General features: G+C 65.2%; 2 protein-coding genes and 6 gene segments (V, D, J or C); all 8 read right to left on the bottom strand.

Annotated features, from left to right (window-relative positions):
• The window catches only part of LOC142004584 (uncharacterized), a 121,936-nt gene that overhangs the window by 85,677 nt on the left and 9,799 nt on the right, over positions 1–26,460 (bottom strand). The window lies entirely within an intron of this gene.
• On the bottom strand, positions 6,360–7,047 carry LOC142004450 (Ig heavy chain V region 3-like). The segment is given in 2 exon segments: positions 6,360–6,910; positions 7,002–7,047. Coding segments are annotated over 2 exon segments (597 nt in total).
• Positions 11,165–11,711, bottom strand: LOC142004449 (Ig heavy chain V region 3-like). The segment is given in 2 exon segments: positions 11,165–11,574; positions 11,666–11,711. Coding segments are annotated over 2 exon segments (456 nt in total).
• Positions 12,438–13,832, bottom strand: LOC142004448 (Ig heavy chain V region 3-like). The segment is given in 3 exon segments: positions 12,438–12,720; positions 13,336–13,687; positions 13,787–13,832. Coding segments are annotated over 3 exon segments (681 nt in total).
• LOC142004447 (Ig heavy chain V region 914-like) lies at positions 14,196–16,804 on the bottom strand. The segment is given in 4 exon segments: positions 14,196–14,338; positions 16,242–16,295; positions 16,365–16,667; positions 16,759–16,804. Coding segments are annotated over 4 exon segments (546 nt in total).
• LOC142004446 (uncharacterized) lies at positions 16,977–19,132 on the bottom strand. Its single transcript, XM_074982096.1, has 3 exons — positions 19,087–19,132; positions 18,403–18,994; positions 16,977–17,142 (listed from the first exon to the last, which is right to left on the bottom strand). Exons 1-3 carry the CDS (start codon positions 19,130–19,132, stop codon positions 16,977–16,979), a joined length of 804 nt encoding a protein of 267 aa, XP_074838197.1.
• Positions 20,156–20,875, bottom strand: LOC142004445 (Ig heavy chain V region 3-like). The segment is given in 3 exon segments: positions 20,156–20,199; positions 20,442–20,738; positions 20,830–20,875. Coding segments are annotated over 3 exon segments (387 nt in total).
• Positions 21,074–22,927, bottom strand: LOC142004444 (Ig heavy chain V region 3-like). The segment is given in 4 exon segments: positions 21,074–21,214; positions 22,087–22,139; positions 22,485–22,790; positions 22,882–22,927. Coding segments are annotated over 4 exon segments (546 nt in total).

The raw sequence follows: 26,460 nt of genomic DNA, 5'->3' as shown, positions 1-26,460 counted from the left end.
GTAGCCAAAGAAAACGAGGGGTGCGCTCCCCAGATTCAGGGGTACAGGCCCAGCCAAAGTCACAGGAGCCACAGGGGCCAACCCTGAGAGAAAGGGGGTTCCCAAAAACCAGATCTCACAGGCCAGGGGTGCTGGAGCCAGGCAGGGATGGGGAAGTAGCTTCCGCCCCTGCCCCAGCGGAAGAATTCCAGGCAGAGCAGCAGAGAGACCCCTCCTTGCAGAAGCTGAGGGAACTGGCCAGTCTCAGCCCAGCTCCACAGCTGGGGGAGGGCTGCAGGGAGAGATTCCTATGGGAAAAGGGATTCCTGTATCGGGAATGGGCTCCCAGACGCAAAGCGGAGCCATGGAAGGTCCAGAGGCAACTGGTGGTTCCCCAAAAGTACCGGCGCAGGCTGCTGTACCTAGCCCATGATGTCCCGCTCGCAGGACACCAGGGGATCCACCGCACCAGGAGAAGGTTGTTACAGAACTTTTTCTGGCCAGGGATCTTTGCAGCTGTCCGTCTGTATTGCCTGTCCTGCGATCCCTGCCAGAGGGTGGGGAAGAGCCGGGACAAGGGGAAAGCTGCCTTGAGGCCACTGCCCATCATAGAGGAGCCTTTCCAGAAAGTGGCTATAGACATAGTGGGCCCCTTCAGCAAGGCAACGCGTTCGGGGAAGAAATATATTTTGGTAGTGGTAGATTTTGCCACGCGATACCCAGAAGCAGTGGCCTTGACCTCTATCGACGCTGACACCGTGGCAGATGCACTGCTGTCCATTTTCAGCAGAGTGGGGTTCCCCAAGGAGGTCCTCACAGATCAGGGGTCCAACTTCATGTCGGCCCTACTGCAAAGCTTGTGGGACAAGTGTGGGGTCCGGCACACCTGGGCCACAGCCTACCACCTGCAGACCAATGGGCTGGTGGAGAGGTTCAATGGGACTCTGAAGCAGATGCTGAGAACCTTCATGAATCAATACCCCCATGACTGGGACAAGTACTTACCCCACCTGCTGTTTGCATACAGGGAGGTGCCCCAGGAATCCACGGGGTTCTCCCCGTTTGAGCTGCTGTACGGAAGGAGGGTACGGGGACCCTTGGACTTGCTCAGAGAAGAGTGGGAGGGGACGGCCTCCCCTGAAGGGGAGTCAGTGGTACAGTATGTACTGACCTTCCGGGAAAAACTCACCGAGCTCATGGGCCTGGCCAGGGAGAGCCTCTCCATGGCCCAAAGGAAGCAAAAGGTCTGGTATGACCGTAACGCCAGGGCCCGAGCCTATGCCACCGGGGATCAAGTGATGGTCCTTATACCTGTGCGGCGAAACAAGCTGCAAGCGGCCTGGGATGGGCCCTTCAAGGTCGTCAAACAGCTAAATGACGTGAATTATGTGGTGGAACTGTCGAACCGGACCCACAGCCACCGGGTCTATCATGTGAACATGATGAAACCTTACTGGGACAGACAGAACTTGGTGCTGGCCGTGTGCAGACACTGGGAGGGGCAGGGGGATGATCCCTTGGTGGATTTACTCACAAGGACTGGAGCCGGCTCCTTGCTGGAGTCTATTCCCCTCTCAGACCAGCTGACCCCTGCCCAGCAGACGGAGATCAAGGAGGTGCTGCATTCGCATCAACAGCTGTTCTCGGACACGCCCGGACGCACTGACCTGGCTGTGCACCGGATAGAGACAGGCACCCACGCCCCTATCAAGTGTGTGCCGTTCAGAGCCACAGGGAGGACGGCTCAGGACATAGAGCGGGAGGTTGAAGACATGCTGGCTCTGGGGGTGATCCAACCCTCGTCCAGCCCCTGGGCCTCTCCCGTGGTGTTAGTCCCTAAAAAAGATGGGTCTGTTCGGTTTTGTGTGGACTATTGCAAGCTCAACGCCATCACTGTCTCGGACGCCTACCCCATGCCCAGGCCTGATGACCTTTTAGACAAGCTGGGGGGAGCCCGTTACCTCACCACCATAGACCTCACCAAGGGGTACTGGCAAGTGCCATTAGACCAAGATGCCCGGCTGAAGTCGGCTTTCATCACCCCTGTGGGGCTCTACGAGTTCCTGGTCCTGCCCTTTGGCCTCAAGGGGGCACCCGCTACCTTCCAGCGTCTGGTGGACCAGCTACTGAAAGGGATGGAGAGCTTTGCCCTGGCTTACATGGACGACATTTGCATCTTCAGCCAGAGGTGGGAGGACCATGTGTCCCAAGTCAAGCAGGTGCTGGACCGACTCCAGAAGGCTGGTCTGACTATCAAGGCAGGGAAGTGCAAGGTGGGAATGGCTGAGGTGACCTACCTGGGCCACAAGGTGGGCAGCGGCTGCTTAAAGCCAGAGCCAGCTAAAGTGGAGGCTGTCAGAGATTGGCCAACACGCCAGACTAAGAAGCAGGTCCAGGCCTTCATTGGGATGGCGGGGTACTACCGGAGGTTTGTGCCCCACTTTAGCTCCATCGCAGCCCCCCTCACGGAGCTGTGTAAAAAGGGAAAGCCTGACAAGGTGGTCTGGACCGAGCAGTGCCAAGAGGCCCTCTGCGCGCTGAAGGAGGCTCTGGTCAGGGCCCCAGTGCTGGCAAATCCAGACTTCAACAAGCCCTTCCTGGTGTTCACCGATGCCTCAGACGTGGGGCTGGGGGCGGTGCTAATGCAGGTGAATGACAAAGGGGAGAAACACCCCATCGTGTACCTGAGTAAGAAGCTGCTGCCCCGGGAGCAGAGCTACGCGGCCATAGAGAAGGAATGTCTGGCCATGGTGTGGGCGCTGGGGAAGCTGCAGCCGTACCTGTTTGGACGGCGTTTCACCGTGTACACCGATCACTCACCCCTGACCTGGCTACATCACATGAAAGGGGCCAACGCCAAGCTCCTGCGGTGGAGTCTGCTCCTGCAGGACTACGACATGGAGGTGGTCCACGTCAAGGGGAACAACAACACCATAGCCGATGCCCTGTCACGCAGGGAGGGCCCCGAACTTCCCCGGGTCACTGGCTAAGTGACCCCGCTCAGTGCGGTCTGGAAGGGGGGAGAGATGTGATGGAGTGGGGGGGGTGCATGTGTGAGTCAGGCTGGATGTCCGAGGCAAGCAGCAGCTCCCAGTGGCTAAGGATGACCCTGGGGCTACAACTGGCAGGTAACACCTCTGCCTGAACAAACAGCAGGGAGGAGCTGAGCTGGGGTTTTTGAATCAGGGGCGGCAGTTAGAGGCGAGGAAAAGGGAGAGCTGGAAGGCAGCCAGCCTGAGGAGGGGGAAGCTACACCCCAGAGGGGCACCCCTCGGGGTCTTCCCCCCAGGACGGGTTGGAAGGACTGTCTCTGGCTGCTGTGCTGTTGCTTCTGTGAGAAACTGGACATCTGTTGCCTAATAAACCTGCTGTTGTACCTGCTGAGTGAGAGTCTCTCCTGCCAGCGGACGGGGTGCAGTGCAGGGGGACCCCTGAACCCCATCACACCCTCTCCCCGTGCCCGGCGGACGGACCTGTCCGTGGTGCTGAAGAGCCGCCCGGAGCCTCTGTCCCCGAGGCGCCCTTTCCCCGTGCCCGGCGGACGGACCTGTCCGTGGTGCTGAAGAGCCGCCCGGAGCCTCTGTCCCCGAGGCGCCCTCTCCCCGTGCCCGGCGGACGGTGACTCTCTCGAGCACCCGGCGGAGGTTTCTGAGGGTCGTGCTCCTTCTCGGTCTGGTCTTAACACTCCGCCGGTTGCTCCAGCCCCCTCCAGCCGCGGGTGGGACTCTCCGGGCATCTTCAGCACCGGCCGACTGGGTCAGAGCCCCCTGCGAGCGGGCCCGACGGGGACAAGCTGTAAATAAACCCCAACGTCAGCCCGGCGGGAGAGGAGCTGGGGAGAAGTTACCTCCCAGCCCCGCAGCGAGCGACACGCACAGGAGCCAGAGCCGCATTGTCCGTGGGGCGGGCTGGGAGCTGCAGAGAGCCGGGCGCTGCGGATCGGCTCCCGGCGCCCCCGGGCAGGGCGAGGCCCGGATTTAAGCGGGAACCTCTCCCCCTCTTTGCATGGCCAGCTCCTGAGCAGGGACCGAACTCCCGCCCCTCAGGCTGCGAATTTGCTGCTGCAGCTCCGAGAGGATCCAGCGCTCCCTCGCGGTGGGTCTGTACAGCGCCGAGCCCCGCTGCGGGGCAGTTAAAGGGAGAGAAGCAGCTGACGGGAGTGGGCCCAGTTCCCCGATCATGGAGATTTTTAGTCCACTGGTTTGGTTCCATGTGCTTCCTATTGTCCTGCAGTCACCCAAGGTGGGAGCCTCAGTTTCCCCAGGAGCAGCATTAATGAATAGCAGCCGGGGGAGTTCTCATGTGCTGACGTCGCACAGGTACACAATGGCTCCCCATGGTCCTTTGTCACCTAGGCAAAAAGCTGCTCTAGGGAGACTATTCCAGGTAGGGGCTGGGCTTCTTTACTCGGCTCTCGGGTGGCTGTGGGAGGGCCGGTGGGTGGGGGTCTCCCCCCATCAGGCACTGTTTGGGCGGGGGGGGCCATGTGAAGCTTCGCCCCCAGCTGGCCGCTCTCCTGGGGGTGGAGCTGCCCCCATCACACCGCAGTGCACCTCTGCCCCCCCCCCCCGCTGCCCCACTCACCGCTCTGCGCTACAGCCTCCTCCGCCCTCTGCCCCGCCCTTCGCATGTCCTGGGAAACATTCCCACCCCAGCACTCCCCATGTCCCGGGCACAGCCGCCCCCTGTCTGGCTCTGAGCTCGGGCGGGAGGAAGCCGCACTTGGGTATGGGGATCGGAGTGACTCTTGCCCTGGCGGGGGTGCGGCTGAAAGGGGCAGCCCTGCAGGGAACTGGCTTCCATGATCCCCCCGGCGGCCAGGCCCAGTCTGCCGCACCCCGCAGCACAGAGGGAGCGTGAGAAACTCCCTTTCCCGTTGTGTGCCGGGCCTGGCCGAGCTGGGTTATGGCGCGTATCGAGCGCAGTAGTAGGCGGTGGTGTCCGCGGCGATCAGCGAGCCCAGCTGGAGACAGACTTCCTCCTTCGAGGTGTCCCTGGAGATGGTGCCCCGCGGTTTGAAAGGTGAGTGATACTCCGGGGTGTCTCCGGCTGCAGAGCTCCGGGTAATCCCCAGCCACTCCGGCGCCTTCCCCGGGCACTGCCAGACCCAGCTCCAGTGGTAGCTGCTGACGGGAATTCCAGAGACTGTAGAGGTGAGGGTCTCTCCGGGCTTGGCCGCCCCCGAGCCGGACTGCACCAGCTGCACCTGGGAGCGGGCACCTGGGGAGGGAAAACAGAGCGGGGGGTGAATTCCTGAGTCCCCGACTCAACCTGGCGTGTGGCCCCGACTCCCCGCTCCCGCCGGACACTCACCGCGGAGGGCGGAGAGCAGGGCCAGGAACAGCCCCAGGGATTTCATTGTGGGTGGTGCTGAGCGGGCCGGGCCGGGCCGAGACTGAGGTCCCTGGGCCCCGGGGCGGGTATTTGAGAGGAAGGCCCGGGGCGGGATTTGCATGCGAGCCCCAGGGAGGCTTAAAGGCTGGGGCGGGGAACACCCAGGGCTGGTCACACTCCCCAGAGACAGGTGTCCCCGCACACCTCGGAGAACGTGTGCTGTCTCCGTGCCAGTGGCAGGACAGGTGTGATGGGGTTCAGGGGTCCCCAGGCTCTGCCACCCCGTCCCCAGGCAGGAGCGACTCTCACTCGGCAGGAGAACAGCGGGTTTATGAGCCGACAGGACACAGCGTCGTACAGAGGGGTCAGTGCAGCCGGCAGAGACAGCCAGTCCCATCCATGCTGGGGAGAGGACGCCCCGAGGGGCCCCCGGAGCAGGTGCCTGGCCCCCTCCTTTGTCTCTCTCTCCCTCCCAGCCCAGACTCCCTGCTTCCAACTCCCAGTTCCAATTCAAACCCCTCAGGCTCCACCTCCCCCTTTGTCTGCAGGCCAGAAGTGTCACCTGGGCGCCAGGTTACCCTCAGCAGGAGCCCCCCACCCTGTGTGACACACACCCAACCCCCACTACACCACAACAGGATGGGGCTGGGAGGGCGGAGGGAGGGCTCTGTGACAGGGCAACCCTGGGCTGATGTCTGTGGGTCGCTCTCCCCAGCTCCCAGGGGACATTCTGGCCTTTCTTCTTGGGCCTCTCCTGGACCGGGGCGGCTCACCCGGCCTCACACGCTGCTCCCCGGCCCCGCACGCTGTGGCTGTCCCGGACAGCTTTGCGCAGACACCTCTGTGCACACCCGGGACACGCCCCCAGCTCCCACCGGCCGGGGAGGCAGCGCGCAGGGAGCGGGACGGAACTAGCGGGTCCCGCCCGGGGGAGAAGGAGCGGAGGGAGGGGGCGGACCCGCTGGGGCCGGGGGGGCAACAGGTGGCCGCTGAAGTGCTGGATAACTCCGCAGGCACCGGCCCTCCGTCCCGGGATCCGGCGGGACTCAAGCCGGGACAGCGCAGCGGAGAGGCGGAGGCGGGGGCGCAGGGTTCAGGGGGCGGGAAGCGGACTTGACTGGCGGTGACTTGGGCCAACGGGGGGTGTCCCCAGGGCAGCGCCCAGCAGGGTCGCTGCTGCCCCCTGGCGGCGGACGGGCGGCGCTGCAGCCGGCTTTGCGCACCAGCGGGACCAGGGTTCGCGTGGGAGCTCCGGGCGGCTTCCCAGCACTGGGGTGACTGTCTTTTTCCGTGGCGCAGTGATAGCGGGCGGTGTCCGCGGGGCCCAGGCCGCTCATCTGCAGGTACAGCAGGTCCCTGGAACGGTCCTTGGAGACGGTGAAGCGGCCAGTGACGGACTCTGCGTACATCTCCCTGTCCCCGTTATCCCAGTACATGTGAGCGACCCACTCCAGCCCCTTGCCGGGCGCCTGCCGGAACCAGCTCATCCCGGCGCTGCTGAAGGTGAAGCCGGAGGCTTTGCAGGAGAGGCGCAGGGAGTCTCCGGGCTTCTTCACGTCCCCTCCGGACTCCTCCAGACGCACCTGGCCCCGGGCCCCTGCGGACAGAGGGAGGGAGAGGAAGGGGCTGAAAGCAGCAAGAAGTGGCCGGGCGTCCGGCTCCGCCACTGACTCAGGGGCAGCAAATACCTTGCAAGGCCGCTGCGAGGAGAACAATTGTGAGGCAAAGCGCCATTGTCCGTGGGGCGGGCGGGGAGCGTTGTCCGGGCCGGGCTGGGAGCTGCAGAGAGCCGGGCGCTGCGGATCGGCACCCGGTGCCCCTGGGCAGGCGAGGCCCGGATTTAAGCAGGAACCTCTCCCCCTATTTGCATGGCCCGCCCCTGATGGGGGACCCGAACTCTGCCCTTAAGGCTGCGAGTTTCTGTGTCCCGGGCTCAGAGAGAACCAACTGCGCACCGATGCTCCGCCTGGGGAAACTGAGGCACCAGCCCGTGTTATTGCAGGGCAGTAGGAAACATGCGCAGCCAAACCAGGGGGCTGAAACCCTCACACAGCCACTTCCCCCCGGAGGTTCCCCTGGGCGGCCCTTCCTGAGCGGGGATGTCACTTGGTGTGAGCCCCGCTGCAGCGCTGGGGGCAGAAGGCCGGAGCTGGTGGGGGGAGTTTCGGGGTGATGACTTCTCACACGCACTCAGCGGGCCCCTGTGACCTTGTAACCCGGGAGCCAGGACACGGTGGGGGAGGGGCCGGGCTGGCTGGAGTCAGAGCTGGGCTGGAGAGGGAGGGAGGGGGGGCAGGGCCCGGCCGAGCCCGTTTGTGAGCGGCCCTGTGCCGGTGTCCGCGGCGCTGAGCGATCCGAGCCGCAGGGAGAAGGCGGCGCCGGAGGGGGCCGCGCTGACGGCGACCCGGCCTCGGAGTGCGGCTGAGGGGTAGATCCGGTCCCCCGGTCCAGCGCCCCAGCCACTGCAGCCCCTGGCCGGCGCCTGGCGGACCCAGTGCCAGTTGTAGCTGGAGCCGGTGGAGCCGCAGGTGACAGCGCAGGGGAGGGGGAGGGGGAGGGTCTCTCCGGGCCTCACCGCCCCCGGGCCGGACTCCTGCAGCCGGAGCTGGGCCAGGGCACCTGCGGACAGCGGGAGCGGTCAGCCCCAGCCCCCTTCCCCAGGCCAGCGCCGCCTCCCGCCGCCTCCCGCCCTGACTTACCCGGGGCCAGCGCCAGCAGCAGCGGGAGCACCGGAGCGGGGAGAGGCCGCTGGGAGCTGGCGGGGCGGGGCGGGGACAGGGCGGTGGTGGGGTCCGGGGGCCGCTATCACCCCCGAGCCCGGGGCGGGGTTTGCATAAGGCGGGAGAGCCCAGGGGATGGGCGAGGCAGAGCTGATAGAAAGGCCCGGGCCCCTGAGCCTCCCTGTGCCGGGCCTGGGCAGGCGGAGTGTGTAACACACACACACACACACACACACACACACACACACACACACGGCCCGTCTCAGAGACAAACACGGCCCGTCACACAGACAAACACGGCCCGAGAGGCTGAGGATCTGTGTGTGTGTGTGTGTGTGTGTGTGTGTGTGTGTTGGGCCATGTACAGACAGGGCCGGGCGGGACTGTAGCTCGGTGCCGCCCTCTGCCGGCCGCGGGCGGGACTGTCCCGGCCGCAGCTGGGTTTGGGGCCGGGCTCGACCCGCTCCCCGCTCGCTGTGCGCCTGGTAGCGGGCGCAGGAGTAGGAGGCGGAGTCCGCGGCCGTGAGCGAGCGGAGCTGCAGGGTCAGCGCGTTCTGCGCCGTGTCTCGGGAGAGGCTCAGCCGGCTCTGGACGGACGGGGCGGAGCTGGTGCCCCCCGCAGTGTCGATAGAGCCCAGCCACTCCAGCGCCTTCCCGGGGGGCCGCCGGAACCAGTTCCAGTTGTAGCCGCTGGCGGTGATGGAAAACCCCGACACGGCGCAGCTCAGGGTGAGGGTCTCTCCGGGCTCGGCCGCCCCCGGGCCGGACTGCACCAGCCGCACCTGGGAGCGGGCACCTGGGAGGGGAAGGGGGTTGTGGGAGTTACTGGTCGGACCCCGGTTTCACTCCCCGCACCTCAGGTTTGGGGTGTGGAGGTTCCCGCAGTCCCTCAGAGCCACTCACCCGCCAGGGCAGAGACGAGCAAAGCCAGAGCCAGCGGAGACCCCACGGCCGGGCCGGGCCGGGCCGCTCACTCAGACACCCCGCGCTGCGCTGCGATCCAGGGGTTTGTATTTCAACAGGGCGGGATCCCGCCGGGGCAGCGATTTGCATGCGGGGCTCACAGGGTGTCCGGGGGGCGGTCGGTCTGTCTGTCTGTCTGTCTGGGGACGGCCCCGGGGACACAGCCCTGCATCACCACGTCCTGCCGCTGGGCTCAGCCGGACTGAACCAGGGCCGTGGCCTACCGGGCGCTCATTAACCCCGCTGCTGTCTCTCCTGCGGGGGGGGCTGAGCAAAAACCACTTCCCTGCGCAGGTGGGTTTGTCGTTTCCTCACCTGCTCCCAGCGCTGAATTCCCGCGCGCTTCTCTCAGCCTCCTGCTGCCCCGGGGACACCGCGTCGCCCGAGAGCACGAGGGAGCCCCCGGCTGGGGGATGATCTCGGGGTCTGGGCGTGGCCGGGGGCTGGGGAGCAGCACTGAGACTGGAGGAGGCTTCGGATGTCTGGAGAATAGGGGCAAAGAGTCCCGGGCCGCGGGGAGCCACTCAGCGGGGCGGGACTCTGAGCCGATGCCGGGGGGGGCGCTCCCCGGCCACACTCACTGACCTGCCCGCGGCTCTGTGCCAGCCCTGCGGCAGGTGAGATGTGGGGGGCGTCCTGCCCTGGGGCTGGAAATTATGCGCTGGGACCGGCCTCACCCAGAGCAGCAATTACAGAGCAGCTGCAGGGCGGGGGACGTGGGGGGCAGCTGGAGGCCAGAGCCAGCCCGCACAGCGCAGCTCCAACAGGCTGCACAATGGGGCCCCGGCCCTGCAGAGCGACCCTGGAGCAGCTGCAGCCGCAGGCCGGGACTGAGCCCCCAGCACAGGCTGCAAGGTGCAGCCCGCGGGCGGGCGCATGCGCGGTGTCCGGCACCTTTCCCCAGGGGAGGGGTGAGAACTCGGAGGAGCCCGGCGGGGGGAGACAGGGGCGGTGTCACCCGTCACACAGCAGGGGGCGCTGTCTGCTGGGAGCGCGGAGCTCGGCGGCAGCTGATTGGGGGGCGGGCTCCGGTGGGCGTTCCCAGCCTCCGGCCCCGCCCCCGAAACCTGCGGTAGGTCCGGGGGAGGGGAGGGTTCAGGGCCTGTCCCCGGGCTGTGGGTGCCCCCCCGGCCTGCAGCTGGGCCAGACAGGCTACTCCTGGGCGGGGCTGGGCGTCACCGCCTGGCAGCTGGGTGGCCGTGGGAGGGGCGGTGGGTGGGGGTCTCGAATCAACCGACTCCCAGACACAGGAATTCAAGGACAGTCACACTCCTAACTCAGACAAAGGGTCAATGGGCACAAAACAGACACCAAAACACTCCAGATCCACAAACCAGTTAGTCAACATTTTAATGGACTGGGGCGTTCTGTCAATGACCGCCAGGGATGTGTGTGACCCGAAAAGAACTTTCGCACCGTTCTTCAAAGGAAAACAGCCGAGCTGGCTTTTATATTCAAATTGGGCACATTGACACATCGTTTAAACCGGGATGGGAACTTTCAGACTCACTGTAAGGGCTCGTCTGCATACTTGGCTCAATCTAATTCTTGACCTTCCCCCCACCCCTCCACTCTCTGATTTGCTCATCTTGATTGTCTTTCTGATTTGCCCTCCTTGCTCACTGTTTTTGGTTCTCTGTGCCTTAAATATTGAGTCTGTTCTGGTCTGGCTCTGGGCTGAAGAAGTGGGCCTGTCCCAAGAAAGCTCATCACCTAATAAACTATTTTGCTAGTTCTTGAAAGTGCTACTTGACTGCTCTTTGTTTTGATAGTGTAGAGACTAGCGCGGCTTCCTCTCTGTTACTATTTAAGATATCTGTGTATCTACCTATCCCCGTACACTTCATCTATCTCTCTATCTAATCACATCGATAGATACTTTGCCCCTTGCACCCCTGCATTGTGCAGCACAGGCCACTGAAAAGCTGGAATTGTGACTAGTGTCAGACATGGAGCCGCGTCAGTCGGTGCCCTGGAGAACATGGAGCAGCCCTGGGGCAGGTTATTGACTCACAGGTGTCTGCAGCGTGAGCTGTCGTGGGCACAGACCCGCCTCGCCAGAGGCATGACTGGGGTGGGTGTCAGAGGAGTATTTAAAGCGCGGTCTCAGAGAAGCGGAGCTGACAAGGTCTGTTCAGCCAGGGGGAAATGGCCCGTTAGCAATGCGGCTAAATCTGACTGTAACTCGCTGCCGCCCTCTGCCGGGCGCGGGCGGGACTGTCACCGCCGCGGCTCGGTTTGTGTCCGGCCTTCAATAGGTTTCTGCTCGCTGTGTCTCTGGCACAGTAATAGCGGGCGGTGTCCTCGGGCCTCAGGCCGCTCATCTGCAGGTGCAGCAGGTTGCTGGCGTCGTCCCGGGAGATGGTGAAGCGGCCTTGGATGGCGGACGAATACGCTGTTGATGCATCAGACCTAATACGAGCCACCCACTCCAGCCCTTTCCCGGGCGCCTGCCGGACCCAATCCATGTAGGCGCTGCTGAAGGTGAAGCCGGAGGCTTTGCAAGAGAGACGCAGGGAGTCTCCGGGCTTCTTCACGTCCCCTCCGGACTCCTCCAGACGCACCTGGCCACGGGCCCCTGCGGACAGAGGGAGGGAGAGGAAGGGGCTGAAAGCAGCAAGAAGTGGCCGGGCTTCCGGCTCCGCCACTGACTCAGGGGCAGCAAATACCTTCCAAGGCCGCTGCGAGGAGAACAATTGTGAGGCAAAGCGCCATTGTCCGTGGGGCGGGCGGGGAGCGTTGTCCGGGCCGGGCTGGGAGCTGCAGAGAGCCGGGCGCTGCGGATCGGCTCCCGGTGCCCCTGGGCAGGGCGAGGCCCGAATTTAAATAGGAACCTCCCGCTCTCATTTGCATACCCCATTTTATAAGAGATCCCAACGGCGCTGTCATTAGCTGCCGGAAGATCTGAGAAGGAGAGAGTCACATGGTCTCAGACGGTGCGTTTGCACCGCAACGCGCCGGGCACAGGGAACTTGGACGCTGCGTGTATAATCCCGCCCCCGGGCTGTGGGTCACTGTGTGACGGAATTCAGGGGTCCCCAAGCTCTGCCCCCCGACCGCAGGCAGCGGTGTCTCTCACCCAGCAGGTAGAACAGGAGGTTTATGAGGCGACAGTTGCCCAGTTCAGCACAGAGGGGTCAGTACGGCCGGCAGAGACAGTCATTCCAACCCGTCCTGGGGAGAGGCGCCCGAGGGGGGCCCCTCTGGGGTGCAGCTTCCTGTGTCAGGCTCTGAGATGCGCCAGGACTGCTTGTTCTGTGGGAGACGAGAGTTCGGGGTTTACCGGGGTGGTCCCCGTGTCCTCACTCGGGGGCTGCGTGACTTCTCCGCTAGGAAACGCGGGAGCGGTGGGGTCCCCGTCCCTGCTCGCAGAGGGAGTTGGGGGCTTCCCTCCAGCTGGGGCTCACAGCCCCCTCCCGGGGTGCGGCCCGCGAGTGGTGCTTAAATCCCCCAAAGCCCCTGTGCCAGTGGCCGCTGGGTGGCGCCTCCCTTCACTTTGCGCACGGAGCTGTCCGCGGTGCTGAACGGCCGCCCCTGCACAGCCGGGGCGGAGCCGGGGCCACCGCATCCGGGGAAGATCCATCCCCCACTCCGGTCCCTGCCTGGGGCTGCCGCCCCCGAGCGACGCCGCTGGGGGAGCCGGAGCCGGAGGTTTGAGGTGTCAGCGGCGCAGACTCCCCGGTTCCGGATCTGTGCCCTCGGCGGGGTCAGCTGGGCCTGGCAGCTGCCGGCGACCAATAGACACCAATAACGCCCAGTTATTCCCACCCCCGAGCGCCTCTCCCCGGCGCACCCGTGTCTCGGCAGGGTCAGACGGGCCCTCTGTGCAGGTGGTTTTACACACCCCGCACGGCTGGGAACGGGGGCGGGGTTGTCATCCCCACCCTGCCGAGGGGAAACTGAGGCACCAGCCCAGCTGGACATTACTCAGAGCTGCTGATGGGATGGTGACACCGACTTCCTGTCGGACAGCGCTGGGCCTCGGCTCCGGGAAGACATCCCTTGGCTGTGACGTCTCATCCCACGTGATCAGCTCAGAGCTGGGATTCAGACCCCAGCGGTGCCGACTCCGCGTCCTGCGGCTTCAACAAAACCGACTCACAGGCAAAAGAGCTTCTGGCCGGTCATATATCCCTGTGTATACACGCACACACAAACAACTGCCGAGTATCAGAGAGGGGGCCCGGTTCGTCTGTAGCTTCGAGAACAACAAGAAGCCTTTTGGCACCTCATAGACATGCAGATATTTTGGAGCATAATGTTGTTGTTCTCTTGTTGTTCTCAAATATTTGACTGTAACTCGCTGCCGCCCTCTGCCGGGCGCGGGCGGGACTGTCACCTCCGCGGCTCGGTTTGTGTCCGGCCTTCAATAGGTTTCTGCTCGCTGTGTCTGGCGCAGTAATAGCGGGCGGTGTCCTCGGGCCTCAGGCCGCTCATCTGCAGGTGCAGCAGGTTGTTGGCGTTGTCCCGGGAGATGGTGAAGCGGCCTTGGACAGCCGAGGAATACGCTGTTGATGCATCGGCCCTAATAAGAGCGACCCAGTCCAGCCCCTTGCCGGGCGCCTGCCGAACCCAGTGCATCTCGTAGCTGCTGAAGGTGAAGCCGGAGGCTTTGCAGGAGAGACGCAGGGAGTCTCCGGGCTTCTTCACGTCCCCTCCGGACTCCTCCAGCCGCACCTGACCCCGGGCCCCTGCGGACAGAGGGAGGGAGGGAGGGAGAGGAAGGGGCTGAAAGCAGCAAGAAGTGGCCGGGCTTCCGGCTCCTCCAGGGTCTCAGGGGCACCAAATACCTTCCAAGGCCGCTGCGAGGAGAACAATTATGAGGCAAAGCGCCATTGTCCGTGGGGCGGGCGGGGAGCGTTGTCCGGGCCGGGCTGGGAGGTGCAGAGAGCCGGGCGCTGCAGATCGGCTCCCGGTGCCCCTGGGCAGGCGAGGCCCGGATTTAAGCAGGAACCTCTCCCCCTATTTGCATGGCTCGCTGCTGATAAGGGACCCGAACCCGTCACCCCTATTTGCATAGTCCGCGTCTTAGGAGAGGTACAACCGCCTGTCCCCGAGAAGCTGAGTTGCTTCCGTGGGTGTCCGACAGGAGGCGTCTCCTTCCCCTTCCCTGTGTGTCTGTGCAGCGCCGGGCACATCCCGGGCAGGCCGGATGCTCCTGTCACCGCACTGGGGAAATACGGGATGACACTGGTGACGTCACAGAGGCAGCTCCGAGCCTGGAGGGGGGGGTGTTAACTCCGCCGTGGGGCGGGAAGTGTCTCCCGTGTGCAGGGGGGGGGCTCCCGTTGTCCGCGGGGAGGGGCTGCGGCCCAGGGCGACGCAGAGGGAAATGAACCTCCCTGGGAGTGCGGAGAACAGCGCATGCGCGGGGATTTCTGCCTCCTTCCGCACTGTGGGGGCGCCTTGGCGGGTGGGTCGGGCCCCCGGGCCGCATCGGGTCCCCCCAGCCTCTTAGTCCGACCCCGCCCCTGCCTTGTGGCTCTGCTCTCGGAGGGGGAGGGCTCTGCCTGCTGCCCCGCCCCCAGCACAAGCTCTCAGCTCCCATTGGCCAGAACCCTTCGGCCCAGTGGAAACCGCTGCTGGTTCTGGCGAGGGACAAGTCCCGCCCCGGGGCTGAGGGACAATTCACGGACCGGTTGGTCCCCTCCCGGTGTGTGCGGCGGGGCCGGGGCTGTGTCCTCCCGCACAGCAGGTGGCGCTGTCGGCTGGGAGCGGCCACGTCAGCTGCGGCTGGTGGGGAGAGGAAACAGCTCCGGGGGTGTCCCGGGCCCATGGCGCCCCCTGCCGCCGCCCGCAGCCTGCAGCTGGGCTCGGGAGGCGAGTGGTGGGCAGGGCTGTGGAATGGGGTGTGTGTCTCTGTGTGTGTGTGTGTGTGCGCATGGCGGTGGGGGGTAGTGCCTGGACCCCCTTGTCTTTACCTGTGAGTGTGTACGTTTGTGTGGGTCCGTCTGTGTTTGTGATGGGGTTCAGGGGACCCCCAGCCTTGCCCCCCCCTCCCGCAGGCAGGAGTGACTCTCACCCAGCAGGTAGAACAGGAGGTTTATGAGGCGCCAGAGCCCAGCTCAGCACAGAGGGGTCAGTGCAGCCGGCAGAGACAGTCATTCCAACCCGTCCTGGGGAGAGGAGCCCGAGGGGTGCCCCTCTGGGGTGTAGCTTCCCCCCTCGCCAGGCTGGCTCCTTCCAGCTCCCTCTCCCCCACCTTCTAACTGCTGCCCCCGATTCCAGCCCAGCTCGGCTCCTCCCTGCTCTGCGTTCAGGGCAGAGGTGTTACCTGCCAGCCTGGGGTACAGCCCACGGGTCATCCTTAGCCGCTGGGAGATGCTCTGCCCGTCACACACACATCCAGCCTGAGTCTCACACGCCCCCCCATCACGGGGGCACCGGACTCCTTACACCCTGCGGACGGCTGAGGGCACGTGGAGGGGGCACAGTCCCCTTGACTGACCCCCCAGACAGCCGGCAGACTGAAGCGGGGCCACCGAACACTGGGAGCAGCTCCCAGAGCCACATCCCCAGCTCAACAGCCTGCCGGCTCTGGGGGCTTCTGGAGGCCGGGGGACCCCCTAAGTGCTCCCCCCAGCACAGCTGCAGGACGGGGCGGGGGCGGGGGCGGCAGCTACAGGCCAGAGCCCGCCCGCCGAGTGCCAGCTGGAACAGGCTGCACAATGGGGCCCTGGCGACGCAAAGCGACCCTGGAGCAGCTGCAGCCCCGGGGCAGCGGAAACCGGGACTGTCCCCCTCCCCCAGGAAGCGCCGCAGGCCGGGGGCGGGGGCGGGGCTGCTGGAGGCCGGGGCGAGGCCGCAGTGGCCCGACCCCCACATGAGTTTTCTTTGGGCAAAAGCTTCTCAGCAGCCCGGGAGCAGCTCAGGTCCCTGGGCAGAGCCCGGGGCTGGGATCCGGGAGCTTCTCCGCGCAGTGGGAGCCGGCGGGAGGCGGAACTGCGGGCGGGTTTCGCACACAGAGGAGAACACCCCGGGCCGGGAGCGGCCGGCGAGGACGGGCCGGGCCGGGCCCCTGGTTGGGAGCCGAAAAAGCCCCCGACTAATTCCTTAAACGGGGCAAATTGTCCCGTTCTGGCGCCCTGGGGCTGGGGGCGGGAGCGGCCTCGGGGGGCCGATCTCTGGGGCTGGGGGCGGGAGCCGGTTGGCTGCCGCTTCCCCCGGGCTGCGGGGGCGGGGGGCGCCGGGCGCCCCGGGCTTGGTGCGCTGAGAGGAGCCGCCCCCATTCCAGTCCCGAAGCGCGTTCTCGGGTTGTGACGTAGCGACTGTAGCTCACTGCCGCCGTCTGCCGGGCGCGGGCGGGACTGTCACCGCCGCGGCTCGGTTTGTGTCCGGCCTTCAATAGGTTTCTGCTCGCTGTGTGTCTGGCACAGTAATAGCGGGCGGTGTCCTCGGGCCTCAGGCCGCTCATCTGCAGGTGCAGCAGGTTGTTGGCGTTGTCCCGGGAGATGGTGAAGCGGCCTTTCACCGCATCCGGGTAGTACGTACTACCCCCACTGCCGCTTATAGCAGCGACCCACTCCAGCCCCTTGCCGGGCGCCTGCCGGACCCAGTGCATCCAGTAGCTGCTGAAGGTGAAGCCGGAGGCTTTGCAGGAGAGGCGCAGGGAGTCTCCGGGCTTCTTCACGTCCCCTCCGGACTCCTCCAGCCGCACCTGGCCCCGGGCCCCTGCGGACAGAGGGAGGGAGAGGAAGGGGCTGAAAGCAGCAAGAAGTGGCCGGGCTTCCGGCTCCGCCACTGACTCAGGGGCACCAAATACCTTCCAAGGCCGCTGCGAGAAGAACAATTGTGAGGCAAAGCGCCATTGTCCGTGGGGCGGGCGGGGAGCGTTGTCCGGGCCGGGCTGGGCTGGGAGCTGCAGAGAGCCGGGCGCTGCGGATCTGCTCCCGGTGCCCCTGGGCAGGGCGAGGCCCGGATTTAAGCAGGAACCTCTCCCCCTATTTGCATAGCTCGCTGCTGATAAGGGACCCGAACCCGTCACCCCATTTGCATAGTCCGCTCCTTAGGAGAGGTACAACCGCCTGTCCCCGAGGAGCTGAGTTGCTTCCGTGGGTGTCCGACAGGAGGCGTCTCCTTCCCGTCCCCTGTGTGTCTGTGCAGCGCCGGGCACATCCCGGGCGTGGCGCATACTCCTGTCACCGCACTGGGGAAATACGGGATGAGGCTGGTGACGTCACAGAGGCAGCTCCGAGGTTGTGGGGGGGGCGGCTGTGAACTCAGTCGTGGGGCGGGAAGTGTCTCCCGTTTGCAGGGGGAGGGGCTATGGCCCAGGGCGGCGCAGAGGGAAATGAACCCCCCGGGAGTGCGGAGAACAGCGCATGCGCGGGGAGTTCTGCCTCCCTCCGCACTGTGGGGGAGCCTTGGCGGGTGGATCGGGCCCCCGGGCCGCATCGGGTCCCCCCAACTTCTTAGTCCGACCCCGACCCCACCCCTGCCCTGTGGCTCTGCTCTCGGAGGGGGAGGGCTCTGCCTGCTGCCCCGCCCCCAGCACAAGCTCTCAGCTCCCATTGGCCAGAACCCTTTCGCCTAGTTGAAACCGCTGCTGGTTCTGGCCCAGGGACAAGTCCCGCCCCGGGGCTGAGGGACAATTCACTGACCGGTTGGTCCCCTCCCGGTGTGTGCGGCGGGGCCGGGGCTGTGTCCTCCCGCACAGCAGGTGGCGCTGTCGGCTGCGAGCGGCCACTTCAGCTGCGGCTGGTGGGGAGAGGGACCAGCTCCGGGGGTGTCCCGGGCCCATGGCGCCCCCTGCCGCCGCCCGCAGCCTGCAGCTGGGCTGGGGAGGCGAATGGTGGGCAGGGCCGTAGAATGAGGTACAGGGTCCCCCAGCCTTGCCCCCCCCCCGCCCGCAGGCAGGAGTGACTCTCACCCAGCAGGTAGCACAGGGGGTTTATGAGGCGCCAGAGCCCAGCTCAGCACAGAGGGGTCAGTGCAGCCGGCAGAGACAGTCATTCCAACCCGTGCTGGGGAGAGGAGCCCGAGGGGGGCCCCTCTGGGGTGTAGCTTCCCCCCTCGCCAGGCTGGCTGCCCCCCAGCTCCCTCTCCCCCAGCTCCTGACTGCCGCCCCCGATTCAAACCCAGCTCGGCTCCTCCCTGCTCTGTGCTCAGGGCAGAGGTGTTACCTGCCAGCCTGGGGTACAGCCCACGGGTCATCCTTAGCCCTGGGAGCTGCTCTGCCTGTCACACACATCCAGCCTGAGTCTCACACGCCCCCCCAACACTGTGTGTGTGTGTCTGTGTGTGCGGTGTCACCGGCACACGCCTGCTGGGGCTGGACGGGACCTCGACAGCCCCTCCAGTCCCGTCCGGTCCCCGCGCTCCCGGCAGGACCCAGCGCCCCCCAGACCCTCCCTGAGCAGCTGTTTAAATCTACGGGCCCCAAAGCCCGAAACGGCCTCCCCGGCACCGAACGCGCAGCCCTGGGTTTTCGCGGCCCAGGCTGTGCGCGGAGTCTGGCGCGGAACCGGGCCGGAGAGCCCAGGGGCCGGGCCTGCGGGGGAAACGGGCCCAGAGCGGGACAGCCTGGCCGAGAACGGAGGATAACAGCTGCGGGCGGTGTGCGCGCCCCTGGCCAGGCCCGCTGCCCGGCTCGGGAGCCGCTTCCACTTTGTGTACGAGCCCCGGCTCCGGCCGGGTCACTGTGTCTTCCCGGGCGCAGTAATAGGTGCCGGTGTCCGCGGCTGTCAGCGAGCGGAGCTGCAGAGAGACCTGGTTCTGGGCCGTGTCCGCCGAGATGGTGACCCGGCCCTCGAGAGACGGGGCGTAGCCTGTATCCTCGCCGTCCCCGGGGTACACGAACCCCACCCACTGCAGCCCCTGCCCGGGGGGCTGCCGGACCCAGTGCCAAAGGTAACTCTGAGCAGAGATGGAGACCCCCGAGAAAGTGTAACTGCTGCCGGAGATGGAGACCCCGGTGACAGCGCAGGTGAGGGTGAGGGTCTCTCCGGGCTTGGCCGCCCCCGGGCCGGACTGCACCAGCTGCACCTGGGAGCGGGCACCTGCGGAGGGAAAACAGAGCGGGGGTGAATTCAGGAGTCCCCGACTCAACCTGGCGTGTGGCCCCGACTCCCCGCTCCCGCCGGACACTCACCGCGGAGGGCGGAGAGCAGGGCCAGGAACAGCCCCAGGGATTTCATTGTGGGTGGTGCTGAGCGGGCCGGACCGGGCCGAGACTGAGGCCCCTGGGCCCCGGGGCGGGTATTTGAGAGGAAGGCCCGGGGCGGGATTTGCATACGGGCCCCGGGGCGGGATAAGAGGGGCCGGGGGAGATGCCCCGGAACGTGCTCTGCGCTGCGCTGCGGCAGCCGGAGCCCAGGAGCCGCCCGGAGGCGGGAGTGTCTCCGGGGGTCAGACGTCTGCTGGGAGGGGCTGCCCGGTCCAAGCCCCACCGGCCGGGGGGGCGGTGAAGGCAGGTCCCGGGGGCGGGGCAGGGGTATGACTGGCGGTGACTTGGGCCAATGGGGAGTGTTCTCAAAGCAGCGCCCCAGCCGCCGAGGTCACAGCTGCCCCTTGGTGACAGTTCCGCCCGCGCCCTGCAGAGGGCGGCAGCGAGTTACAGTCACACTGTTAATGGAGTTCAGGGATCTCCAAGCGCTGCCCCCGTCCGCAGGCAGGAGTGACCCTCACTCAGCAGGAGAACAGCGGGTTTATGAGCCGACAGGACACAGCGTCGTACAGAGGGGTCAGTGCAGCCGGCAGAGACAGCCAGTCCCATCCGTGCTGGGGAGAGGACGCCCCGAGGGGTCCCCGGAGCCGGGGCCTGGCCCCCTCCTTTGTCTGTCTCTCTCCCCCAGCCCAGACTCACCGCTTCCAACTCCCAGTTCCAATTCAAACCCCTCAGGCTCCACCTCCCCCTTTTTCTGCAGCCCAGAGGTGTCACCTGGTCGCCAGGTTACCCCCAGCAGGAGCCCCACACCCCCTGTGAGATACACACCCAACCCCCACTACATCCCATCGGACCCTTATGGGCCTTTGGGCTGACACCCCTGAACCGGATCACAAGGGCCACTCCTGGCCCAGGAGGTGCACAGTGTGACGTCCTGGGGGATACCTGTGTGTCTGTGCGTGCAGAGCCCGGGGACCCCGAACCCATCACACCCCAATGACCAGCCAGGCGAACCCCACCTCTACCCTTCCGCCTGGACTTCTCATGCTCGACCTCAGCTCCGGCACAGAGCACTTCCCTTTGTCCTTGGAGAAGCGCCTTTGGATCCCGGAGCCGCCTCAGGCGCTTGGCGTTTACCTCTGCCAACGCCTTTCGCCTTCTTCAAAGGCCTCCTGCGAGTGGGGGCCCCGTTCCGCCTCCTGCGCCCGCCACGATCCCCGAGCCCAGCGTGGGACCGTAACTCGCTGCCGCCCTCTGCCGGGCGCGGGCGGGACTGTCACCGCCGCGGCTCGGTTTGTGTCCGGCCTTCAATAGGTTTCTGCTCGCTGTGTCTCTGGCACAGTAATAGCGGGCGGTGTCCTCGGGCCTCAGGCCGCTCATCTGCAGGTGCAGCAGGTTGTTGGCGTTGTCACGGGAGATGGTGAAGCGGCCTTTTACCGCATCCAGGTAGTACGTACTACTCCCACCCTCGTTAATAGCAGCGACCCACTCCAGCCCCTTGCCGGGCGCCTGCCGGACCCAGTTCATCCCGTAGTCGCTGAAGGTGAAGCCGGAGGCTTTGCAGGAGAGGCGCAGGGAGTCTCCGGGCTTCTTCACGTCCCCTCCGGACTCCTCCAGCCGCACCTGGCCCCGGGCTCCTGCGGACAGAGGGAGGGAGAGGAAGGGGCTGAAAGCAGCAAGAAGTGGCCGGGCGTCCGGCTCCGCCACTGACTCAGGGGCAGCAAATACCTTGCAAGGCCGCTGCGAGGAGAACAATTGTGAGGCAAAGCGCCATTGTCCGTGGGGCTGGCGGGGAGCGTTGTCCGGGTCGGGCCGGGCTGGGAGCTGCAGAGAGCCGGGCGCTGCGGATCTGCTCCCGGTGCCCCTGGGCAGGGCGAGGCCCGGATTTAAGCAGGAACCTCTCCCCCTATTTGCATAGCTCGCTGCTGATAAGGGACCCGAACCCGTCACCCCTATTTGCATAGGCCGCTCCTTAGGGGAGGTACAACCGCCTGTCCCCGAGGCGCTGAGTTGCTTCCGTGGGCGTCCGACAGGAGGCGTCTCCTTCCCCTCCCCTGTGTGTCTGTGCAGCGCCGGGCACATCCCCGGCGGGCAGGAGGCTCCTGTCACCGCACTGGGAAACAAGGGGATTAGGCCGGTGACGTCACGGAGCGAGCCCAGAGCCTCGGTGGGGGCGGCTGTTACCTCGGCCGTGGGGCGGGGGGAGGGTCTGTGGCCCAGGGCAGCGGAGAGGGAAATGAACCGCCCCGGGAGTGCGGAGAACAGCGCATGCGCGGGGAGTTCTGCCTCCTGCGGCATTGCAGGGGGGCCCTGGCCCAGGGTGAGCCCCTGGGCGGGAGGATCGGGCCCCCAGGACGCATCTGGCCCCCACAGCCTCTTAGTCCGGTCCCGCCCCCGCCTTGTGGCCGTGCGCTCGGAGGGGGAGGGCTCTGCCTGCTGCCCCGCCCCCAGCAGCAGCGCTCAGCTCCCATTGGCCAGAGCTCTGACCTCTGAGCAAACCCTGGGCGTGTCCCCGTGTGACGGGTTCGGGGTCCCCAGGCTCTGCCCCGCTCCGCAGGCGGGAGTGACTCTCACTCAGCCGGCGAACAGCGGGTTTATTAGCCGGCAGGACACAGCCTCGCTCAGAGGGGTCCGTGCGGCCGGCGGTGCCCACATCCAGCCTGACTCTCACACTCCCGCCCCCGGGGGCCCTTGTGCGGAGCAGGCGGGGGGCCCAGGCTCCCTTCCCACCGGCCTGGCCGCCTGCAGGAGAGCCCCGGAGCCCGTCGGGTTGCGGCCCAAGGAGAGCGGCTGATGGGAATGGCCCGGCCCGGCCCGGGGACTGAAGGCGGCAGGCGTGTGTTTGTGTGTGTGTGAGTGTGTGTGTGTGTGTGTGTGTGTAACACAGACAGGCCGGTGTCTGTGTGTGAGAGAGTGTGTGTGTAACACAGACGGGCCGGTGTGTGTGTGTGAGAGAGAGAGTGTGTGTGTGTGTGTGCGTAACACAGACGGGCCGGTGTCTGTGTGTGCGTGTGTGTGCGCTCCAGACAAGGTGATGCTCAGATAGGGCCGAGGTCAGATGAAGCCACTTTGGGGCTCTGCGGTGCCGGGTTCAGGGGCTCTCCCGGAAGTGGGGGGCGCTTCCGCTCCCCGCTCCGCACTGCAGTTAGAGGCGGGGGAAGCGGCACGTGGGATTCGGGGTCCGAGTTCTTCCAGTCCAGGGGGAGTTCTTCACCCCCTGCCCGCAGCGGCACGACAGATGGTCTGTCGTATATATAGGTGTATGCGCGTAAAGACAACTGTTAGACTGTAACTCGCTGCCGCCCTCTGCCGGGCGAGGGCGGGACTGTCACCGCCGCGGCTCGGTTTGTGTCCGGCCTTCAATAGGTTTCTGCTCGCTGTGTCTCTGGCACAGTAATAGCGGGCGGTGTCCTCGGGCTTCAGGCCGCTCATCTGCAGGTGCAGCAGGTTGTTGGCGTTGTCCCGGGAGATGGTGAAGCGGCCTTTCACCGCAGCCAGGTAGTACGTATCACTCCCACTCCTGCTTATGTAAGCGACCCACTCCAGCCCCTTGCCGGGAGCCTGCCGGACCCAGTTCATCCCGTAGTCGCTGAAGGTGAAGCCGGAGGCTTTGCAGGAGAGGCGCAGGGAGTCTCCGGGCTTCTTCACGTCCCCTCCGGACTCCTCCAGCCGCACCTGGCCCCGGGCCCCTGCGGACAGAGGGAGGGAGAGGAAGGGGCTGAACGCAGAAAGAAGTGGCCGGGCTTCCGACTCCGCCACTGAGTCAGGGACACCAAATACCTTGCAAGGCCGCTGCGAGGAGAACAATTGTGAGGCAAAGCGCCATTGTCCGTGGGGCTGGCGGGGAGCGTTGTCCGGGTCGGGCCGGGCTGGGAGGTGCAGAGAGCCGGGCGCTGCGGATCGGCTCCCGGTGCCCCTGGGCAGGGCGAGGCCCGGATTTAAACAGGAACCTCCCGCGCTCATTTGCATACCCCGTTTTATAAGAGATCCGAACGGCGCTCTCATTAGCTGCCGGAAGATCTGAGAAGGAGAGAGTCACGTGCTCTCAGACGGTGCGTTTGCACCGCAGCGCGCCGGGCACAGGGCCCTTGGACGCTGCGTGTATAATCCCGCCTCCCGGACTGGGGATCGCTGTGTGACTGGATTCAGGGGTCCCCAAGCTCAGCCGCAGACAGCGGTGTCTCTCACCCAGCAGGTAGAACAGGAGGTTTATGAGGCGCCAGTTGCCCAGTTCAGCACAGAGGGGTCAGTACGGCCGGCAGAGACAGTCATTGCAACCCGTCCTGGGGAGAGGCGCCTGAGGGGGGCCCCTCTGGGGTGTAGCTTCCTGTGTCAGGCTCTGAGGTGCGCCACGACTGCTTGTTGTGTGGGGGACGAGAGTTCGGGGTTTACCGGGGTGTCCCCGTGTCCTCACTCGGGGGCTGCCTGATTTCTCCGCTAGGAAACGCGGGAGCGGTGGGGTCCCCGTCCCTGCTCGCAGAGGGAGTTGGGGGCCTCCCTCAGCTGGGGCTCACAGCCCCCTCCCGGGGTGCGGCCCGCGAGCTGGTGCTTAAATCCCCCAAAGGCCCTGTGCCAGTGGCCGCTGGGTGGCGCCTCCCTTCACTCTGCGCACGGAGCTGTCCGCGGTGCTGAACGGCCGCCCCTGGACAGCCGGGGCGGAGCCGGGGCCACAGCGGCCGGGGTAGATCAATCCCCCACTCCGGTCCCTGCCCGGGGCTGCCGCCCCCGAGCGGCGCCGCTGGGGGAGCCGGAGCTGGAGGTTTGAGGAGTCAGTGGCGCAGACTCCCCGGTTCCGGGTTTCTGCCCCGGGCGGGGTCAGCTAGGCCTGGCCGCTGCCAGCGGCCAATACACACCAATAACGCCCAGTTATTCCCACCCCCGAGCGCCTCTCCCCGGCCCCACCCGTGTCCCGGCAGGGTCAGACGGGCCCTCTGTGCAGGTGTCTTACCCACTCCGCACGGCTGGAAACGGGGGTGGGGTTGTCATCCCCACCCTGCCGAGGGGAAACTGAGGCACCAGCCCAGCTGGACATTTCTCAGCGCTGCTGATGGGAGGGTGACACCGACCTCCTGTCAGACAGCGCTGGGCCTCGGCTCCGGGAACTCACCGCCGGGCTGTGACTTCCCATCCCACGTGATCAGCTCAAGGCCGGGATTCAGACCCCAGGGGTCCCGACTCCGCCTCCTTCGGCTTCACCGGCCAAACTCCTCGGCTGTCCCCACGTTGCAGTGGGGGACAAATAACCAGCGTGAAACGCCCAGAGCAGCCCGCGCAGCCCAGAGCCGCTGTGCAAGGCCACAAGGACAGAGCATCACACCCGTCGCACGAGGGGGTGTGGGGAGGTGAGTGTGAGACAGAGCGGCCAAGGGGTGTGTGACTGAGTGTGCGTGTGAGGCAGGAGACTGCACACAAGAGTGTGTGAGGCACAGAGACAGGGCAGAGAGTGTGTGTGTGTGTGTGTGTGTATGTAGCACAGACAGGCCGGTGTGTGTGTGCTCCAGACAAGGTAATGCTCAGCTAGGGCAGAGGTCACATGAAGCCACTTAGGGGCTCTGGGGTACCGGGTTCAGGGGCTGTGATGAAGTGGGGAACACCTGTGTGTGTGAGTGGCTCACAAAGGGTGTGAGGCTCCTGCTAAGGGTAACCTTGATAACCAGGTAACACCTTTGTACTGCAGACAAAGGAGGAGGTGGAGCCTGAGGGGTTTTAAATTGGAACTGGAAGTTGGAAGCAGTTAATTTGGGCTGGGAGAGAAAAACAAAGAAGGGGGCCAGGCCCCAGCTCTGGGGGCCCCTCGGGGCCTCCTCTCCCCAACATGGATTGAACTGGCTGTCTCTGCCTGCTGTACTAACTCGTCTGTATAATGCTGTGTCCTGTCGGCTAATAAACCTGCTGTTTTCCTGCTGAGTGAGAGAGACTCCTGCCTGCGGACAGGGTGCAGAGCTTTGGGGACCCCAGAACCCCATCACACTGGTGTCAGAAGTGGGATGTTCTGCACCCTGAGGATGGAGCATCCAGCAGTAAGTGACCGGGGCCCCGGAAGAAGTGGGGCCTGCGAGACCCAGGTGTGCTGATGGGCAGTGAGGTGCAGCTCCCCAAGGCGGAGGGGCCTGCGGCCGAACCCAAGCAACTGCGGTCATGGTCCTCGAGAGGGGGTGTCACACCCGAGGAGGGGTTACTCCTGGGAATCTGTTGGAGTCGGTCCCAGAAGGTGGAGGGGCCGAGAGCCCAACCCCCAGGAACAAGTGACCCCTGAGGAGGCTGACACTGAATAAGTTCTTCCCAAAACAGTGTGCTCATGGTCCCTAAGAGCGGGTGTCACACTGAAGAAGGGGTTCCGCTGGGAGTCTGTTGGAGTCGGTCCCAAAGGGCAGAGGGGCCTACGGCCTAACCCTGGGCAGCTTGTGACCCGCAAGGAGCCTGGCACACTGAAGGGATTCTTCCAGAAATCGTGGGGTGCAGAGGGCATCAGCCTGAGAGCCTGCAACCACGCTGAGCAACTCCGCTGTAAAGTGGCAGCACCTGGAAACCGAATCAAGATTAAAAAAGCTGGACAAGGCAGCGTGGATGTGCAGTGGCAAAGCTAAGGGCTGGGAAGAATCCTGCAGAGGTGAGCCCGGATCGGGGCAGGGAACCCCGCACTGCCTGGAGCTCTGAACCAAGTGGCCTGCCACAGCTCAAGGAGGGAAGGAGCGATTCCAACCCATCATCTACTAGTGGCCAAAACAAACCTGTAAAAAGTTTTCCAGGCCTGGGCCGAGGAAGGTGCCTGTGTGGCTGTGCAGGAAAGCAGCTGATCCACTGGGAATGGCAAGTTGTCTGTAAAAGAAGCTGCTTCACCTTCTGTGTGTGTGTGGAGACCAGCCGGGGGGCTGGGACAAAGAAAAGAGTGTCTCCCATTGTCTGTCTGTGTTGAACAGCAGCAGCAGCAGCTTGGGGAGAGAGCAGAGCCTGCGTTTGAAAAAGGTAACAATAAGAAAACTAGCCCATTGTCTGAGGAAGATTCCCCAGCCTAGGGTGGCTGGAAAAGAATCCACCAAAAAAAAGCATTCCAGGTGTGTCTCTGAATCCAGCCATGGGGGCTGGAGCAGAGGGAATGGCTCTGGGATGGGCAGTGGTATCCCTGCTAAGGACACTGGTCCTTGGTGCAAGAAAAGTGCTTCTGCTTCTGGGGAAGTGAATCCTTTGCCTAAGCCTGTGGGGGCTCAAAATGGAGCCAAGATCCCAGAGCTGGATCTGAGGGCAGCTGAAGCCCAGATGGGAAGTGGGCCTACCTCTGTGTCTCTCAGGGGGGATGATGCTTTAACTTGGTCTAATCCAGTTAGTATCATCAGGAAATCCCAGAGACCAGACGATTCT

The sequence above is a fragment of the Carettochelys insculpta genome, chromosome 32 (assembly GCF_033958435.1).
Source record: "Carettochelys insculpta isolate YL-2023 chromosome 32, ASM3395843v1, whole genome shotgun sequence".
Taxonomy (NCBI): Eukaryota; Metazoa; Chordata; order Testudines; family Carettochelyidae; genus Carettochelys; species Carettochelys insculpta.
The sequence above is the reverse complement of the archived record's forward strand: the minus strand, read 5'-3'. Positions and strand labels throughout refer to the sequence as shown.

Coding starts and splice junctions, on each gene's coding strand:
- LOC142004446 (XM_074982096.1), bottom strand. CDS start 19,132: ATGAAATCCCTGGGGCTGTTCCTGGCCCTGCTCTCCGCCCTCCGCG. Junction 18,995..19,086: donor CCTGCTCTCCGCCCTCCGCG/GTGAGTGTCCGG, acceptor TTCCCTCCGCAG/GTGCCCGCTCCCAGGTGCAG. Junction 17,143..18,402: donor AACCCAGGGCTGCGCGTTCG/GTGCCGGGGAGG, acceptor GTATTTCCCCAG/TGCGGTGACAGGAGTATGCG.